The 18,856-nt window shown below is 43.8% G+C and overlaps 1 protein-coding gene across 2 annotated transcripts in view; it reads right to left on the bottom strand.

The window, feature by feature from the left end:
* SNTB2 (syntrophin beta 2) overlaps positions 1-18,856 on the bottom strand; it is a 111,372-nt gene that overhangs the window by 4,562 nt on the left and 87,954 nt on the right. For both annotated transcript variants that reach the window (XM_003917102.5, XM_021932105.2), the window contains one exon: positions 13,783-13,979. In XM_003917102.5, the coding sequence (XP_003917151.1) occupies positions 13,783-13,979 (197 nt within the window). The remainder of the gene's footprint in view (positions 1-13,782; positions 13,980-18,856) is intronic.

Here is an 18,856-nt window from a genome sequence, read left to right on the forward strand (position 1 = left end):
TTACCCAGGCTGGGGTGCAGTGGCGTGATCTTGGCTCATTGCAGCCTCAGTTTCCTGGGCTCAAGCAATTCTTCTGCCTCAGCCTGCTGAGTAGCTGGGATTACAGACGCACACCACCACGCCCGGCTAATTTTTTTGCATTTTTAGTAGAGACAGGGTTTCACCATGTTGGACAGGTTGGTCTTGAACTCCTGACTGCAAGTGATCCACCCACCTCGGTCTCCCAAAGTGTGGGGATTATAGGCATAAGCCATCGCACGTTTTTTTTTTTTTTTTTTTTTTTTGAGACAGTCTCGCTCTGTAGCCCAGGCTGGAGTGCAGTGACATGATCTTGGCTCACTGCAACCTCTGCCTCCCAGGTTGAAGCGATTCTCCTGCCTCAACCTCCTGAGTAGCTGGGATTACAGGAGTGTGCCACCACACCTGGCTAATTTATGTATTTTAAGTAGAGATGGGGTTTCACCATGTTGGTCAGGCTGGTCTCGAACTCCTGACCTTGTGATCCACCCACCTCAGCCTCCCAAAGTGCTGGGATTACAGGTGTGAGACACTGTGCCCGGCCCCCCCCCCCCCCTTTTTTTTTTTAGACAGAATCTTGCTGTGTCACCCAGACTGGAGTGCACTGGCACAATCTCAGCTGACTGCAACCTCTGCCTCCCAGGTTCAAGCAATTTCAGTGCCTTAGCCTCCTGAGTAGCTGGGATTACAGGCGGGCACCACCACACCCAGCTAATTCTTTGTATTTTTTAGTTGAGACAGGGTTTTGCCATGTTGCCCAGGCTGGTCTCGAACTCCTGAGCTCAGGCAATCCACCTGCCTCAGTCTCCCAAAGTGCTGGGATTACAGGTGTGAGCCACTGTGCCTGGCCTGAGAGGGTTTTTTTGTTTGTGTTTTTTTTGAGATAAGAGTCTCACTCTGTCATCCAGGCTGGAGTGCAATGGCGCAACCTCGGCTCCTTGCAACCTCCACCTCCTGGGTTCAAACGATTCTTATGCCTCAGCCTCCCGAGTAGCTGGGATTACAGGTGTTCACTACCACGCCTGGGTAATTATTGTATTTTTAGTAGACAGCGATTTCACCGTGTTGGCCAGGCTGGTCTCAAACTCCTGACCTGAAGTGATCCGCCCACCTTGGGCTCCCAAAGTGCTTGGCCTCTGAGATTGCTTTATTTTTTATTTATTTATTTATTTATTTTTGAGACAGAGTCTCTCTGTTGGCCAGGCTGGAGTGCAGTGGCACGATCTCGGCTCACTGCAACCTCCGTCTCCCGGGCTCAAGCGATTCTCCTGCCTCAGTCTCCCGAGTAGCTGGGATTACAGGCGTGTGCCACTACGCCTGGCTGATTTATGTATTTTAAGCAGAGACAGGGTTTCTCCATGTTGGTCAGGCTGGTCTTTAACTCTTGACCTCAGGTGATCCGCCCGCCTCGGCTTCCCAAAGTGCTGGGATTACAGGTGTGAGCCACCACGCCCAGCCATAGGTTAAAATTTATAATTAATACCAGATTCTTCTGAATGAGACTGTGACCTGATCATGTAAATGCTGTGCCAAATAGAATTAATTAAACAGGTTTTCCCTAAATGTTTAGTAGATCATACAGGCAATGATGGCAATGATGATTAAGTGCCTGACACCCCTTACCCTTTTAGGAGTAATGAACCAAAGGGAGATAAGGGAAATAAGCCTTTCACTCTGATTTAACAGCTGTGTGTGTGTGTGTGTGTGTGTGTGTGTGTGTGTGTGTGTGTGTGTGAAGTGGCTCTTTTTTTTTTCTTTTTTTTTAGTATAAATTCCCCATTTAGTAAGAAGAGTGGCCCTTTCTGATGGGATAGCTTCTGGGGCTTATTAGTTGAGCTGTTGCAGGTGGCTCATTATGTCTTGGTTCACTTTTGGATGGCTACATATCCACTATCCACTCCAATTTATAGATAAGTCAGTAAAAAATTCAGCATGTTGATTTTGTTTAACAGGGTTGTTTCCAGAAATAGAAAAAGACACACAATAGCAGCACAATAGTAAGTACTAAAGTTAAAGAGATAAAAAACTACAGTTTTGGCTGGGCACGGTGGCTCACACCTGTAATGTTAGTACTTTGGGAGGCAGAGGCAGGCGGACTGCCTGAGCTCAGGAGTTCGAGACCAGCCTGGGCAACATGGTGAAACCCCATCTCTGCTAAAATACAAAAGAAATTAGCCAGGTGTGGCGGCGTGTGCCTGTAATCCCAGCTACTTGGGAGGCTGAGGCAGGAGAATTGCTTGAACTTGGGAGGCGGAAGCTGCAGTGAGCCAAGATCATACCACTGTACCCCAGCACTCCAGCCTGGGTGACAGAGCAGACTCCGTCTCACAAAAAAAAAAAAAAAATCAAAAACTACAGTTCTTCAGGTATCAAGAGAGGAAGGTACATAAGCACAGGGCTCTGCGGTGGGTGCTTTTATTTTATTTTAGATGGAGTCTCGCTCTGTCGCCCAGGCTGGAGTGCAGTGGCATGATCTCGGCTCACTGCAACCTCCGCCTCCCGGGTTCAAATGATTCTCCTGCCTCAGCCTCCCTAGTAGCTGGGACTGCAGGGGCGCATCACAACGCCCTTTTTTTTTTTCCAGTAGAGATGGGGTTTTGCCATGTTGGCCAGGATGGTCTCGAACTCCTGACCATAGGTGATTCACCCGCCTTGGCCTCCCAAAATGCTGGGATTACAGGCGTTAGCCACCATGCCCAGCCTGTAACATTCTTTATAGTGATAAGAGTTTCACTGTATGGGACTAACTGATGGCTCTTTAGTCAAAAAACAATTTTTTTTTTCCTGATGACACAAGCATGATATAACTTTAAAAATTCAAACAACTGGCTGGGCACAGTGGCTCATGCCTGCAATTCCAGCGCTCTGGGAAGCTGAGGTAGAGGACTGCTTGAGGCCAGAACATTGAGATAAGCCTAGGCAACATAGTGAGATTCTGTCCCTACCAAAATTACAAAAATTAGCCAAGCATGGTGGCATACACCTGTAGTCCCAGTTACTTGGGAGGCTGTGGTGGGAGGATCACTTCAGCCTGGGAGGTCCAGGATGCAGTGAGCCATGTTCGTGCCACTGCACTCTAGCCTGGGCAACAGAATGAGACTGTGTCTCTAAAAAAAATTAAATAAATAAATAAATAAATAAAATAAAAATTCCCACAACATAAAAGTGGTCTATAACTGCAGTTGGATTTAAGGATGGAGAAAAAGCCAGGGATGTCTATGGCCCAAATTACTGAGCAGTAAAAGGCACTGCCCACTTCAACAGCCAAGATAGGCTCTACATCTCCCTCCATTGTTTCCTCTCTTCCATCTGCCCCTCTTCCAGGCTAAGGCCAATCCCCTCACCTATGCCTTGGATTGCATCTACCTCCACCTTCCTAGAAACTGTACAAGACTGATTACTCCTTCTACCTCTTGTGTTTTCAACACGTCCCTCTGAATCAGATCCCTCCCATTCACTTTTAAATGCTCAAGCCTCTCTCATTATTAAAAGAAATGCCACTACTCAACTCTGTACCTTACCTCCAAGGACCACCCACCCTCTTCATATCAAAACTTCTTGACAGAGCTATCTACTCAGTTTGCTCGTGATTCACCTCATGTCCAGTCCTCAGCCCTCTGCAATCTGCCACTGCCATCACATCGTTTTGCATCTCTCCCCAAGGGGCATCAATTATCTCCATATTGCTAAATCCAACCTGCTTTTTCAGCCTCATCCTACTTGGCACTTGTAGTACTAATTGTTGGCTGTCTATCAGCTTCCATTTCTCTATTCTTCTTTATAGGCAAACTCCAATTTTATTCAGGTTTTTACTGGGTCCTAATGTGTTTCAGGGAAGGGTACCCCCAACTTATGGATAGACAACTTCTGGGCCAATCAGAGCATGGGTTTCCCCTGGCGATTGTTCTGGTTCAGACTGGACATATGAGCCAAACTGACTCAATCAGACTGAAAAGATACTATGACTAGGAAGAGAAGGCCCCTCTCTCTTTCACTCTTGCTCTCTCTCTTTTATGCAAGATATTTAATATTTATTCTAGTTTTAGTGGCCACGTCCTATTATTTTTAGCATAAACCATTCCAACTGATACATTTACTCCTACTGACTTTTCCTCCCTTGAAATACTCTTCCTTTGGTTTCCACAGCCCTTACCATCCCCACCAATTCTGGTTTTCCTTTTACTGCTCTGGCTACTACTTCTCAGATTCCTAAGTTGGGGGTTGTGGGGTGGGGCATTAGCTTTTTCACACCACACCACGGGGATGTTATTAAGTGTAAAACATACATTAGAGATGGCTTTCTAAGAAGCTCCCTGATAGTAATAAAGCTAGGAGGAAAACTTGCTCAATAAATAAATCAAAAAACTGGTGTTATAATGAGGTCAACACTGGGCCGGGCACAGTGGCTCACGCCTGTAATCCCAGCACTTTGGGAGGCTGAGGTGGCGGATCACCTGAGGGCAGGCGTTCATGACCAGCCTGGCCAACAGGGTGAAACCCCATCTCTACTAAAAATGCAAAAAAAAAAAAAAAAATTAGCTGGGCACGGTAGTGGGCACCTGTAATCCCAGCTACTCAGGAGGCTGAGGCAGGAGAATTGCTTGAACCCGGGAGGTAGAGGTTGCAGTGAGCCGAGATCACGCCATTGCACTCCAGCCTGGGAACAAGAGCGAAACTCCATCTAAAAAAAAAGGTGAACACTGGTAAATACAACCAGTGTTGTATTTATCCACTTTGTGTAGATAGTACAACCAGTGTATATGTTATCCACTTTGTGTCTATTTATTTATATTTATTTTTTTGAGACAGAGTCTCGCTCTGTTGCCCAGGCTGGAGTGCAACAGCATGATCTTGGCTCACTGCAAGCACTGCCTCCTGGGTTCACACTATCCTCCTTGCCTCAGCCTCCTGAGTAGCTGGGTCTAAAGGTGCCTGCCACCACACAGGCGCCCGCCACCACGCCCGGCTAATTTTTTGTATTTTTAGTAGAAACGAGGTTACACTGTGTTAGTCAGGATGGTCTCAATCTCCTGACCTCATGATCCACCTGCCTTGGCCTCCCAAAGTGCTAGGATTACAGGTGTAAGCCACCGTGCCCGGCCTATTTATTTATTTTTGAGACAGGGTCTCACTCTGTTGCCTAGGCTGGAGTGCAGTGCTACAGCCTGGAACTGCAGGGCTTAAGCAATCCTCCCACTTCAGCCACCTGAGTAGCTGGGACTATAGGCATGTGTCACTATGCCTGGCTTTCAAAATTTTTTAGAGACGTGGTCTAACTCTGTTGCCCAGGCTTATTTTATTTTTTATTTTTATTTTTTTTAGAGACAGGGTCTCATTCTGTTGCCTAAGCTGGAGTGCAGTGGTGTGATCACAGTTCACTGCAGCCTCAAACTCCTGGGCTCGAGTGATTATCTTGCCTCAGTCTCCCAAACAGCTAGGACTACAGATGCATGCCACCATGCCCGGCTCATTTTTTTTTTTTTTTTTAATAGAGATGGGGTCTTCCTGTGCTACTCAGGCTAGTTTTGAACTCTGGTGTCAAATAATCCTCCTGCCTTGGCCTCCCAAAGTGCTGAGATTACAGGCATAAGCCACAGTGCTGGGCCAACTATGTGTTTTTTAAAATGAGAACTGCTGGTGGTTATCAGTGTGTCATGAGGGACAAAGAACCTAATGGCAGAGTTCTATGCTACAGGTCCTGTTTCTGGGGCTCTGGGGGGCTCTATCTAGTGTTTCCAGCAGGTCCCCTGGTCCATCTCTCTAGCAGCCATAGGACTGTGTGTGTTACTCAGAGCAACTCAGAAGGGAGTAGGTCTTTCAGGTTAGATCTGGCCTGACTGCCCAGGACTGTCTCAGAGAAAGGCTGGGGCATCCTTCCCAGTGACTGCACATAGGAAAAGCCAGCCCATCAGGTATAAGCAACAGGCTCATTATGCCCAGGGTCACAGAAAAGAACATGACACTGTGTTCTTCTCTTATTGCTATTTGGTCAAAGGCATGAAGTATGTCTTACTTATTTTTCTTTTTTTTTTGAGACGGAGTCTCGCTCAGTCGCCCAGGCTGGAGTGCAGTGGCGCGATCTCGGCTCACTGCAAGCTCCGCCTCCTGGGTTCACACCATTCTTCTGCCTCAGCCTCCCAAGTAGCTGGGACTACAGGTGCCCGCCGCCATGCTCGGCTAATTTTTTTGCATTTTCAGTAGAGACGGGGTTTCACCATGTTAGCCAGAATGGTCTTGATCTCCTGACCTTGTGATCCACCCGCCTCGGCCTCCCAAAGTGCTGGGATTACAGGCATGAGCCACCGTACCCGGCCTTATTTTTCTTTTATTACAAAGCACAGCACTTCATAAATACTAAAACACTCAGTAAATATTTATTAACTTAACAAATTAGACTGATATTGTATGTCCTTCAGAAGTTTAACCTGGTCATAAGAATGAATCATTTAGAGAAATTTCAGGGCTTAAGGCTCTAGTTTTGGAGCCCAAAAAGGCCCCAATTCAAGTCCTAACCATACTAACACCAGTTCCCATATCTTGAAAATGCAGGTGACAACGTCTGCCCCAGAGAGTTGTGTGTGAAGGTTAGATGATGCCTGTATTTCATTATGCCTTATGACAATCCTGATACACACCTATTATTTTTTTGGTTTCTGTCCTTCCTACTTGAAAAACCAGGGCTATACTTACCTTATTTTATTATAGCTAGTAAAAGCACAGAGTATACACTGGAAAATACTTGCCAAGTAGATGAGTAAAAAGGACTCAAGATAATTTCTAAGAAATGGTGAACAATATGGTCACAGAAAACTGTTTCCTCATATATTTTAACAATATAAATCATTTTAAATGCCTGTTTTTCTTCTCTTCTCCCAGATTTTCTTCATTTTTATTAATGTAATTCCTACCTATATTTACAGCTTCTTAGTCTTCATATCATCAAAACTACAGACATATAAAGTACCTTCATAAAGTTCTTGTATGACTTAAAAACTTTAATGGCTTAAATAATTGGTATGATGAAAATAAGCCTTTAAAAGTATACAATTTTTAAAATAGTTTCAAATCCTGTGACAAATGGAAAATGGCTTTATGTACTTGAGGAAGAGAGCTGCATTCTATGCCTACTCATCTTGAAGTTCATATTTGCAAGCAGGAGAAAGTCCTTCTGTACCAGAGGGATCACTGATTACAGTAGAGTTACAGTTCTACAGTAACTATAGTCTAATCAAGGTTTAAAAACCAAATGAACATTAGAAAGATTATGCATTGCATTTACTCGTCACATTTTGTAGGTATTCACTGAAATTTTCTAGATGGGTAAACTATAACCAAAACATAGAGACAAGGAATAGCTTAACTGATTTCTTTTTGCCAACTATAGTTTTAACAGACAGTTCTGAATCTCCCAGCAATTTTTTTTTTTTTTTTTTTTTTTTTTTTTTTTTTTTGAGACAGGGTCTTGTTCTGTTGCCCAGGCTGGAGTGCAGTGATATAATCACAGCTCACTGAATCCTTGACCTCTCGGGCTCAAGTGATCCTCCCACCTCAGCCTCCTGAGTAGCTGGGACCACAGGCACACACCACCAGGCCTGGGTAATTTTTTAATTTTTTGTAAAGACAGGGTTTGACCATGTTGCCCAGGCTGAGCTCAAGTGATCCACCTGCCTCAGCCTCCCAGAGTGCTGGGATTATAGGTGCGAACCACAGTGTAATCTTTTTAATATTAATATGTAATATTTGTATGTATCTTAGGTGCACATGCAATATTTTGTTACCTGATATTTTGTTACATGTGTAAAATGTGTAATGATCAAGTCAAAGGATTTAGGGTATCCATCACATTGAATATTTAACAATTCTATGTGTTGGGAATATTTTAAGTCCTTTCTTCTATTTGAATTATACAAAGTTAACATTATTGTTAACTATAGTCACCACACTCTGCTCTTGAACATTAGAACTTATTCCTTCTTTCTAATTGTATGTTTATACCCATTAACCAACCCTTCTTCACAGCCCCTCACAACACACCCATCCCAACCTCTGGTATTTATCTTGTACTCTCTCTACATCCATGAGATCACCTTTTTTATTTTTATTTTTATTTTTGAGATGGAGTTTAGCTCCTATTGCCCAGGCTGGAGTACAATGGTGAGATCTTGGCTCACCGCAACCTCCGCCTCCCAGGTTCAAGCAATTCTCTTGCCTCAGCCTCCCAAGTAGCAGGGATTACAGGCATGCATCACCACGCCTGGCTAATTTTGTATTTTTAGTAGTGATGGGGTTTCTCCATGTTGGTCAGGCCAGTCTCAAACTGCCGACCTCAGGTGATCCACCTGCCTCGGCCTCCCAAAGTGCTGGGATTATAGGCATGAGCTACCACGCCTGGCCACTATTTTAGCTCCCATGTAAGTGAGAACATGCCATAGTTGTCTTTCTATGCCTGCCTTATTTCACTTAACATAATGACCTCCAATTCCATCCATGTTGCTACAAATGACATGATTGCATTATTTTTTATAGCCAAATAGTATCCCATTGTGTATATATACTGTATTTTCTTAATCCATTTGTCCGCTGATGGACACTTAGGTTGATTCTGTATCTTTGTTATTGTGAATAGTGCTGCAATAAACATGGAGGTGCAGGTATCTTTCTGATATGCTAATTTCTCTTCTTTTGGATAAATAGTAGTAGGATTGGCCGGGCGCGGTGGCTCAAGCCTGTAATCCCAGCACTTTGGGAGGCCGAGGCGGGCGGATCACGACGTCAGGAGATCGAGACCATCCTGGCTAACATGGTGAAACCCCGTCTCTACTAAAAATACAAAAAACTAGCCGGGCGTGGTGGCGGGCGCCTGTAGTCCCAGCTACTCGGAGGCTGAGGCAGGAGAATGGCCTGAACCTGGGAGGCGGAGCTTGCAGTGAGCCGAGATCGTGCCACTGCACTCCAGCCTGGGTGACACAGCGCGAGACTCCGTCTCAAAAAAAAAAAAAAAAAAAAAAAAAAATAGTAGTAGGATTGCTAGATCATATGGTAGTTCTATTTTTAGCTTTTTGAGAAATATTCATACTGTTTTCCATAATGGCTATACTGATTTACATTCCCACCAACAGTGTATGAGTTCACTTTTCGGCTGGGTGCGGTGGCTCACACCTGTAATCCCAGCACCTTGGGAGGCTGAGGTGGGCGGATCACGAGGTCAGGAGATCGAGACCATCCTGGCTAACACGGTGAAACCCCGTCTCTACTAAAAATACAAAAAATTAGCCAGGCATGGTGGCGGGCGCCTGTAGTCCCAGCTACTCGGGAGGCTGAGGCAGGAGAATGGCATGAACCTGGGAGGCAGAGCTTGCAGTGAGCCAAGATCGCGCCACCGCACTCCAGCCTGGGCGACAGAGCAAGACTCTGTCTCAAAAAAAGAAAAAAAAAAAAAAAAAGAGTTCACTTTTCTCTGCATCCTCATCAGCATCTGTTATTTTTTGTCTTTTGAATAATAGCAATCCTAATAGTTACCAAGGTAATATTAAAATACAGCTGTATGGCTTTAAAGGGAAGTTCATTAAAAAAAAATACAGCTATGAATAAGAACAAAAAAGTTTAAAATTACCAAAAAATATGTTTCTTTTGTCTATTTAAAAACATAAGGAAGCAGCTGGCCCTCACTCATCCTTTCCTCTAGCCATCATATTTCAACAACTATGAGCCTGGGAAGCTTTATCCTGCAAAATGAAATGTAGCTGCTAGACACCAAAGAAACAACATGAACTAAAAAATGCTGAAAATCCAAGTTGCACTCTTCATTTTGGGGAGCATATCCCCTTGAATTCTTAAGGACAATACAGTGACCTCAGATGGTAGCAAAGGGCACGAGTGTGCTGGCCTGACCTCTCGAGTGCCCACAGGAACACAGAGCATCCCAGTGTGATTATGGTATAAGCCACCATGCCCCACCTCCAATACTGTATATATTTTTTTAAACCTCATTTACTCTTTTTTTTTCAATAGAGATGAGGTTTCACCATGTTGCCCAGGCTGGTCTTGAACTCCTGAGCTCAAGTGATCCACCCACCTCAGCCTCCCAAAGCGCTGGAATTACAAGCGTGAACTATCATGCTTGGCCCAATACAGAGTTTTTTTTTTTTTTTTTTGAGACAGAGTTTCCCACTGTTGCCCAGGCTGGAATGCAGTGGTGTGATCATAGTGCACTACAGACTCCACCTCCCAGGTTCAAGCAATTCTCGTGCCTCAGCCTCCCAAGTAGCTGGGACTTCAGGCACGTGCCACTATGCCCAGCTAATTTTTGTATTTTTAGTAGAGACGGGGTTTCACTATGACGGCCAGGCTGGTCTCGATCTCCTGGCCTCAAGTGATCTGCCTGCCTCGGTCTCCCAAAGTGCTGGGACTATAGGCATAAGCCACCATTTGCAGCGTTTCTACTTTTGGAAACAGTCTCGCTCTGTCTCCCAGCTTGGAGTGCAGTGGCGCGATCTTGGCTTGTTGCAACTTCCACCTCCTGGGTTCAAGCAACTCTCATGCCTCAGCCTCCTGAGTAGCTAGGATTATAGGTGCCTGCCACCACTTCTGGCTAACTTTTGTATTTTTAGTAGATATGGGGTTTCACGATGTTAGACAGGCTGGTTTGGAACTCCTGACCTCAAGTGATCTGCCCACCTTGGCCTCCCAAAGTGCTGGGATTACAGGCGTGAGCCACCGCATCCGGGCCTAGCCTGTATTTTTAAAGGTTTTTATTTTGTCCAAAGCCAAAAACAATTAAAAAAAAGAAAAGAAAAACATTTGCAAATATCTATATGTATACATATATATAAATAGATATAAAACAATATTCCAAATTCATCACAACTAACCACAAGAGGGCGCTTCCACAATGGAAAGAAACCACCAACCTTATTTCCTTTAGATACTTATTTGAGTAAGTGTTGGGCACACATTTTCAAACTTTTGTAAAGGAACTCCTATTTCAAATCCTTTTCCACAGCCATAAGCTTGCTAGATACTCATATTTTAAGGGCGCCCATCCACAACTTAGATTTCAATCTTCTTAACTCGAGAGTCCATGTATCTAGTACTTGGTAAATGAGTCCTTACGTTATTTTTTCTTTTAAGAGACAAGGTCTCACTATTCTGCCCAACTGGAGTATAGTGGCTATTCACAGGCTTGATCACTGTGCAATACAGCCCTGAAATGGGCTCAAGCAGTCTTCCCACCTTAGCCACCCAAGCAGCTGAGACTACAGTGTGTGCCACTATCTATTTTTTTTTCATATAATTAAATTCATTAATTTATTTTCAGACAGGTTCTGGCTCCCATCACCCAGGCTGGAGTGCCATGGTGCTATCACAGCTCACTGCTCCCTTGACTTCTTGGGCTCAGGTGATCCTCCTACCTCAGCCTCCTGAGTAGCTGGGACTACAGATGTGTGTCACCACTCCTGGCTAAATTTTTGTATTTTCAGTAGGTATGAGGTTTCACCATGTTACCCAGGCTGGTCTCAAACTCCTGGGCTCAAACAATGCGCCAGCCTCAGCCTTCCAAAGTGCTGGGATTACAGGCGTGAGCCACTGTACCCAGTTTCATTTTTCATTATAGAGATAGGGTCCTCAATATATTGCTCAGGCTGGTCTTAAAACTCCTGGCCTCAAGCAATCCTCCTGCCTCAGCCTCCCAAGTAGCTGGGATTACAGGTGTGAGCCACCTTGCCTGGCTAGTCCTTACACTATTAAATGCAGATTAAATGAGAACTGGCCTGGCACAGTGGCTTGTGCCTATAATCCCACTTACTCAGGAGGCTAAGACCAGAGAATAGCTTGAGGCCAGGAGTTGAGACCAGCCAGGACAACAGAGTAAGACCTCATCTCTAAAAAAAATAAATAAACTGAAGGCTGGGCATGGTGGCTCACGCCTGTAATCCCAGCACTTTGGGAGGCCAAGGTGGGCAGATTACCTGAGGTCAGAAGTTCAAGACCAGCCTGGCTAATATGGTGAAACTCTGTCTCTACTAAAAATATAAAACTTAGCTGGGCATGATGGCAGGTGCCTGTAATCCCAGATACTCGGAAGGCTGAGGCCTGAGAATAGCTTGTACCTGGGAGGCGGAGGTTGCAGTAAGCCGAGATCATGCCACTGCACTCCAGCCTGGGCGACAGAGCGAGACTCCATCTCAAAAAAATAAATAAACTGAAAAGGCCAGGTGCCACCGCCTGGAATTCCAGCACTTTGGGAAACTGAGGCAGGAGGACCTCTTGAGGCCAAGAGAGTTTGAGACCAGCCTGGGCAACAAAGCAAAAATTTTTTTCTTTTTTTAATTAGCTGAGTCCTGTGGTGGGCACCTGTAGTCCCAGCTACTTGGGAGGCTTGAGGGAGGATTGCTTAAACACAGGAAAGTTCAAGGCTGCAGTGAACTCTGATCATGTCACTGTACTCCAGCTCGGGTGACAGAGCTAGACCCTGTCTCAATAAATAAATAAATAAATAAATAAATGCTGGGCAGCTACTCCAGAGGCTGGAACTGGAGGATCCCTTGATCCCCAGAAGCTCAAAGCTGCTGCAGTGAGCTATGATGGATCATGCCACTGGACTCCAGCCTGGGTGATAGAGATCTCCACTCTAAAAAAAAAAAAAAAAGAGATGAACTATAAAAACGCCATGGTGTACATACAGTATTATAAATGTGCTTTGAGTCATATACCAGGCTTAAAAAAACTTTGCTAGTAAAATAGAGAAACCAGATTTCTTTCTATCATTATCACTTTTAGCTGCCATATTTTAGCACATTTTTAAGTCTGGCACAAATGATAATAGTTTTACTTTAAAACAAATTATGGTACAGTCATGCATCACCTAATGACAAGAATATGTTCTGAGAAATGCGTAATGCATCATAAGATGATTTCGTGATTGTATGAACATCACAGAGTGTACTTACATAAGCCTAGATGGCACACCCCACTATACACCTAGGCTCTATGGTATTGCCTATTGCTCTTAGGCTACACACTTATATAGTATATTACTGTACTGAATACTGTAAGCAACTGTAACACAATGGTAAGCATTTGTGTATCTTTTTTTTTTTTTTTTTTTTTTGAGACAGGGTCTCACTCTGGTTGCCCAGGCTGGAGTGCAGTGGTATGATCTCAACTCACTCAGTCTCCCAAGTAGCTGGAACTACAGGTGCACACCACCACCCTCAGGTTTGTTTCTGTTTGTTTGTTTGCTTGTTTGTTTGTTCTTGAGACGGAGTCTTACTCTGTCGCCCAGGCTGGAGTACAGTGGCATGATCTCGGCTCACTGCAACCTCCACCTCCCGAGTTCAAGCAATTCTCCTGCCTCAGCCTCCTGAACAGCTGGGACTACAGGCGCATGCTGCCATGCCCGGCTAATTTTTTGTATTTACGGGGTTTCACTGTGTTGCCCAGGCTGGTCACAAACTCCTGAGCTCAGGCAATCCATCCCCCTCGGCCTCCCAAAGTGCTGGGATTATAGGCGTGAGCCACTGCGCCTGGCCTATTTTTTTTTTTTTTTAGTAAAGACAGGGTTTCACCATGTTGCCCAGGCTGCATTTGTGTGTCTTAACATATGTACACTTAGAAAAGGTATAGTAAAAATATGGTATTAAAATCTGAGGAAACTGCTGTCATATATGCAATCCATCACTGACTGAAATGTCATTATGCAGCACATGACTGTATAACAGTTCCATTTAATTACTACTAGAAATAAAAAGTCAGCATCTCTACCTAGAGAGACTTCCTTGATCAGCTCAGCAGCAGCATGGCAACCCTGAACAAGTATCCTGGTCCAGGATGACAGATCCCGATGTGTCTCCACCCTGAAGAGATGCATCTCAATGCCCTGTCGAGAGCCTGTCCTGGTAGCAAATGTAAGGTCAGATCCAAGGGAGGGGGATCGACATCCAGAGCCAGAATGAACCAACCTAGGACCACAAACAGAGCAGAAATCAAAAGTAACTACATTATCAGATAAAAATGTCAGGAATTTGTGCTCATTGATAAGCAGAAACTTATAAAAGCAATCAGCAGTTTTTGGATATAGACATTTCAAAGCAAGATTATAATCTGTGAAATACAGACCATTCTGTTTTCCCATAAAATGACCCCTGGTGTCACAGTCAGACAAGATACCAGTCTTGAACTCCTGGGCTCAAATAATCCTCCTGCCTCGGCCTCCCAAAGTGCTGGGATTACAGGTGTGAGCCACTGGGCCTGGCCAAGATACTGGGCTGGAAGAACTGTGCCCTAATTTTCCATGAGCTCCTCTATGCTCCCAAGGGGTTATGTGTATCAAAAAGATATGAATTTGATTAGGAAATAAGTAAATTAACAGTAATAACTTAAGAGGAAAAATATGCTTCCATAAGAAAAAATGGATAGCTAACTGCATTTCAAACATTTCAGCCAAAGAGCTTTAAAAATATATTATTTTTAAACAACAATCTCTTGTCCAATCACCAAAGGACTTCCAATGGCAGAAGGCAGTGAATACCTCTTCTGGGGAGATGCAGCTAGTAAAGATGCACAGTGAACATAAAGTTGAGTTTTATCTAAAAATTCATGCTGCTTTTGCATTTGACTCTAGAATTCCTTGACCTATGAAGCAATGTTACGTGAAAAAAGATTCCAAAACAAATAAAACGGTCTTTGTTCGCAAATGACATGACTGTCTACATTTTAAAAATCCGCCAAAATAGACAAAAGAAATAAAACATACGGATGCATGCAGTGACTCACACCTGTAATCCCAGCACTTTCAGAGGCTGAGGCAGAAGGATCACTTGAGCCCAGGATTTTGAGAACAACCTGGGCAAAATAGAGACACCCTGTCTTTGCAAAAAAAAAAAAAAGAAAAAAAAAAAAAAGCTCAGCATGGTGGTGTGCACCTGTGGTCCCAGCTACTTGGGAGGCTGAGGTAGAAGTTGCTTGAGCCCAGGAGGTTGAAGCTGCCGTGAGCCATGATTATGCCACTGTACTCCAGCTTTGGTAACAGAGTGAGACCCTGTACGCAACTCCTAAAACTAATAAGCAATTATAGCAATGTTGCAGGATATAAGATTAATATACAAAAGTCAGTTGCTTTGAACAATTGAAATCTGAAATTAAAAACATACCATTTATGTCAGTTACCATAAAATGAAATGCTTAAGCATAAATCCAACAAAATATGTATAGAATCTCTACGAGAACAACTTCAAAACTTTCCCGAAAGAAAGCAAAGATGATCTAAATAAACCAAGAGATATTTTATGTTCATGGGTAGAAAGACCCCATATTAAGATGTCAATTTTCCTTTAGGTGATCTACAGATTCAATGCCATTCCATTAAAATCCCAGCAAGTTATTTTGTAGATACTGATAAACTGATTCCAAAGTTTGTATGGAAACTCAAAAGACTCAGATAGTCAACATAATACGAAAGAAGAACAAAAGTTGAAAATACATCTGTATACTGGCACCACTCAACTTTGACTTACTATAAAACTACAGTAATCAAAACAGTGTGGAATTGGCAAAAGAACAAACAAATTGATCAATGGAACAGAATAGATAGCCCAGAAATAAACCCACACAAATACAGTCAACTGATCTTTGACAAAGAACAAAGGTTTTTCAGGCCGGGCGTGGTGGCTCATGTCTGTAATCCCAGCACTTTTTTTTTTTTTTTTTTTTTTTGGATTTTTAGTAGAGACGAGGTTTCACCATGTTAGCCAGGCTGGTCTTGACCTCCTGACCTCAGGTGATCTGCCTCCCTTTGCCTCCCTGAGTGCTGGAATTACAGGCATGAGCCACCGTGCCTGGCCAATCCCAGCACTTTGGGAGGCTGAGGCGAGCGGATCACTTGAGGTTAGGAGTTTAAGTCCAGCCTGGCCCACATGGTGAAACCCCATCTCTACTAAAATACAAAAATTAGCCAGGCATGGTGGTGGGCACCTGTAATCTCAGTTACTCGGGAGGCTGAGGCAGGAGAATCGCTTGAACCCAGGAGGCGGAAGTTGCAGTGAGCCGAGATCACACCACTGCACTCCAGCCTGGGTGACAGAGCGAGACTCCCTCTCAAAAAAAAAAGAGAGAGAAAGGTGATTCAATGGAGAAAGAATGGTCTTTTCTTTCTTTTTTTTTTTTTTTCTTAAGATGGAGTCTTGCTCTTGTCGTCCAGGCTGGAGCGCAATGGCGCGATTTCAGCTCACTGCAACTTCTGCCTCCTGGGTTCAAACGATTCTCCTGCCTTAGTCTCTCGAATAGCTGGAATTACAGGTTCCCACCACAATGCCCAGCTAATTTTTGTATTTTTAGTAGAGACAGTGTTTTACCATGTTGGCCAGGCTGGCCTCAACCTCAGGTGATCTGCCCGCCTCAGCCTCCCCAAGTGCTGGGAATAGAGGCGTGAGCCACTGCGCCCAGCCAAGAATGATCTGTCTTTTCAACAAATGATGCTAGAAATAAGTAGACATTCATTCATATGCAGAAAAAAAAAAAAAAAGCGGACCTTACATACTTTTCACAAAAATTAACTCAAAATGGATCTTTGACCTAAGTGTAAAACACAATACTAAAATTTCTACAAAAATTAGCCGGGTCTGGTGGTAGGCGCCTGTAATCCCAGCTACTCAGGAAGCTGAGGCAGGAGAATCGCTTGAACTGGGGAGGCGGAGGTTGCAGCGAGCCGAGATTGCACCACTGTACTCCAGCCTGGGCAACAAGAGCGAAACTTCGTCTCAAAAAAAAAAAAAATTTCTATCACGTAGGAGAAATGCTAGATGATCTAAAAGGATGTAATATCAAAAGCACAATCCCTAAAGAAAAAAATTCGGTAAGTTGGACTTCATTAAAATTAAAAATTTCTGATCTGCAAAAAATATTGTTAAGAGAATGAAAAGACAAGCCGCAGACAAAAAAATTCTTGCAAAACACGTATCTGATAGAGGACTGGTATCCAAAATATATAAGGAACTCTTGCAACTGAACGATAAGTAAACAACCCAGTTAAAAAATGGGCAAAGGACGGCCGGGTGCGGTGGCTCAGGCCTGTAATCCCAGCACTTTGGGAGGCCGAAGTGGACGGATCACGGGTCAGGAGATCGAGACCATCCTGGCCAACATGATGAATCCCCATCTCTACTAAAAAAAGTACAAAAAATTAGCTGGGTATGGTGGCAGGAGACTGTAGTCCCAGCTACTCAGGAGGCTGAGGCAGGAAAATGGCATGAACCCAGGAGATGGAGTGTGCAGTGAGCCAAGATCGTGCCACTGCACTCCAGCCTGGGCGACAGAGTGAGACCCCATCTCAAAAAAAAAAAAAGGCAAAGGACCCACTTCTTGGTATATATCCGAAAGATCTCAAAACAAGATCTTGAAGATATCTGCACATCTATGTTCACTACAGCATTATCCACAATAGCCAAGAGATGGAAGCAACTTAAATGTCCACTGACAAAAGAAAGGATAAAGACAATTTGTTATAAATATACAATGGAACATACTATTCAGTCTAAAAAAGGAAATACTGTCATAATCTACAACATTTAGACAAATACTACATGAAGTCTACTTATATGAGGTATCCAAGGTATTACTCATAACAACAGAAGGATGTAGTTATCAGGGGTTGAGGGAGAGATGGAAATGGAGAATTGTTGTTCAATAAAGTTTCTGTTTTGCAAGATAAAGTTCTAGAGATCTGCTACACAACAACGTGCATATAGTAAATACTAATCTACTGTACACTTAAAAGTAACTAGATGGCAAATTTTGTGAGTTTTTTAAAATAAAAATTTCTCTGCTAAAGGCTCTGTCATTCACATTGAGTTTTTTTCACACACACACACACACACACACACACACCATTTCCCACCTCTGTCCATCAATAAACAATAACCAACCCAACAGCAACGAGTGTCCTTAGTGCCCAGATTGAAATCACCCCCTCCCTCAAAAAGATGAGGCTTCTTGGAAAATGACTCTAGAGAAGGAAATACATCAGCTTGGAATATTGGCTGGGTGTGGTGGCTCATGCCTGTAATCCCAGCACTCTGGGAGGCCGAGGCAAGCAGATCACAAAGTCAGGAGTTCAAGACCAGCCTGGCCAACACGATGAAACCCTGTCTCCACTAAAAATACAAAAATTAGCTGGGCATGGTGGTGTGTGCCTGTAATCCCAGATACTCGGGAGGCCAAGGCAGGAGAATCACTTGAACCCAGGAGGCGGAGGTTGCAGTGATTAGAGATTGCACCACTGACCTCCAGCCTGGGCAACAGAGCAAGACTCCGTCTCAAAAAAACAAAAAAAAACAAAAAACAAAACAAAACAAAAACCCTACAAAAAATGGTGAAGTATACATATAGGAAAATCATAAGAAAAATAATTTTCCTTAAGGTCATGAAACTATTCAGTATTTTGCTTCACAGTTTAATCTATTCACTTTTTATATTTTCTTTTTTTTAAATTTTCATTCTGAGACAGGGTCTCACTCTGTCCCCCAGGCTGGAGTACAGTGGCACGGTGTTGGCTCACTGCAACCTCCATCTACCCGGCTCAAACAATCCTCCCATCTCAGCTTCCTGAGTAGCTGGGACTATAGGCGTGCGCCACCACGCGCAGCTCGTTTTTACATTCTGTGTAGAGATGTGGTCTCATTATGTTGCCCTGGCTGATCTTGAACTCCTGGGCTCAAGCAATCCTCCCACCTCAGCCTCCCAAGTAGTTGGGACAATAGGCATGTGCCGCCGTGCCTGGCTCATTTTTGTATTTTGTGTAGAGACAAGGTCTCATTATGTAGCCTAGGCTGATCTTGAACTC

This window comes from Papio anubis, chromosome 18 (assembly GCF_008728515.1).
Source record: "Papio anubis isolate 15944 chromosome 18, Panubis1.0, whole genome shotgun sequence".
Lineage (NCBI taxonomy): Eukaryota > Metazoa > Chordata > Mammalia > Primates > Cercopithecidae > Papio > Papio anubis.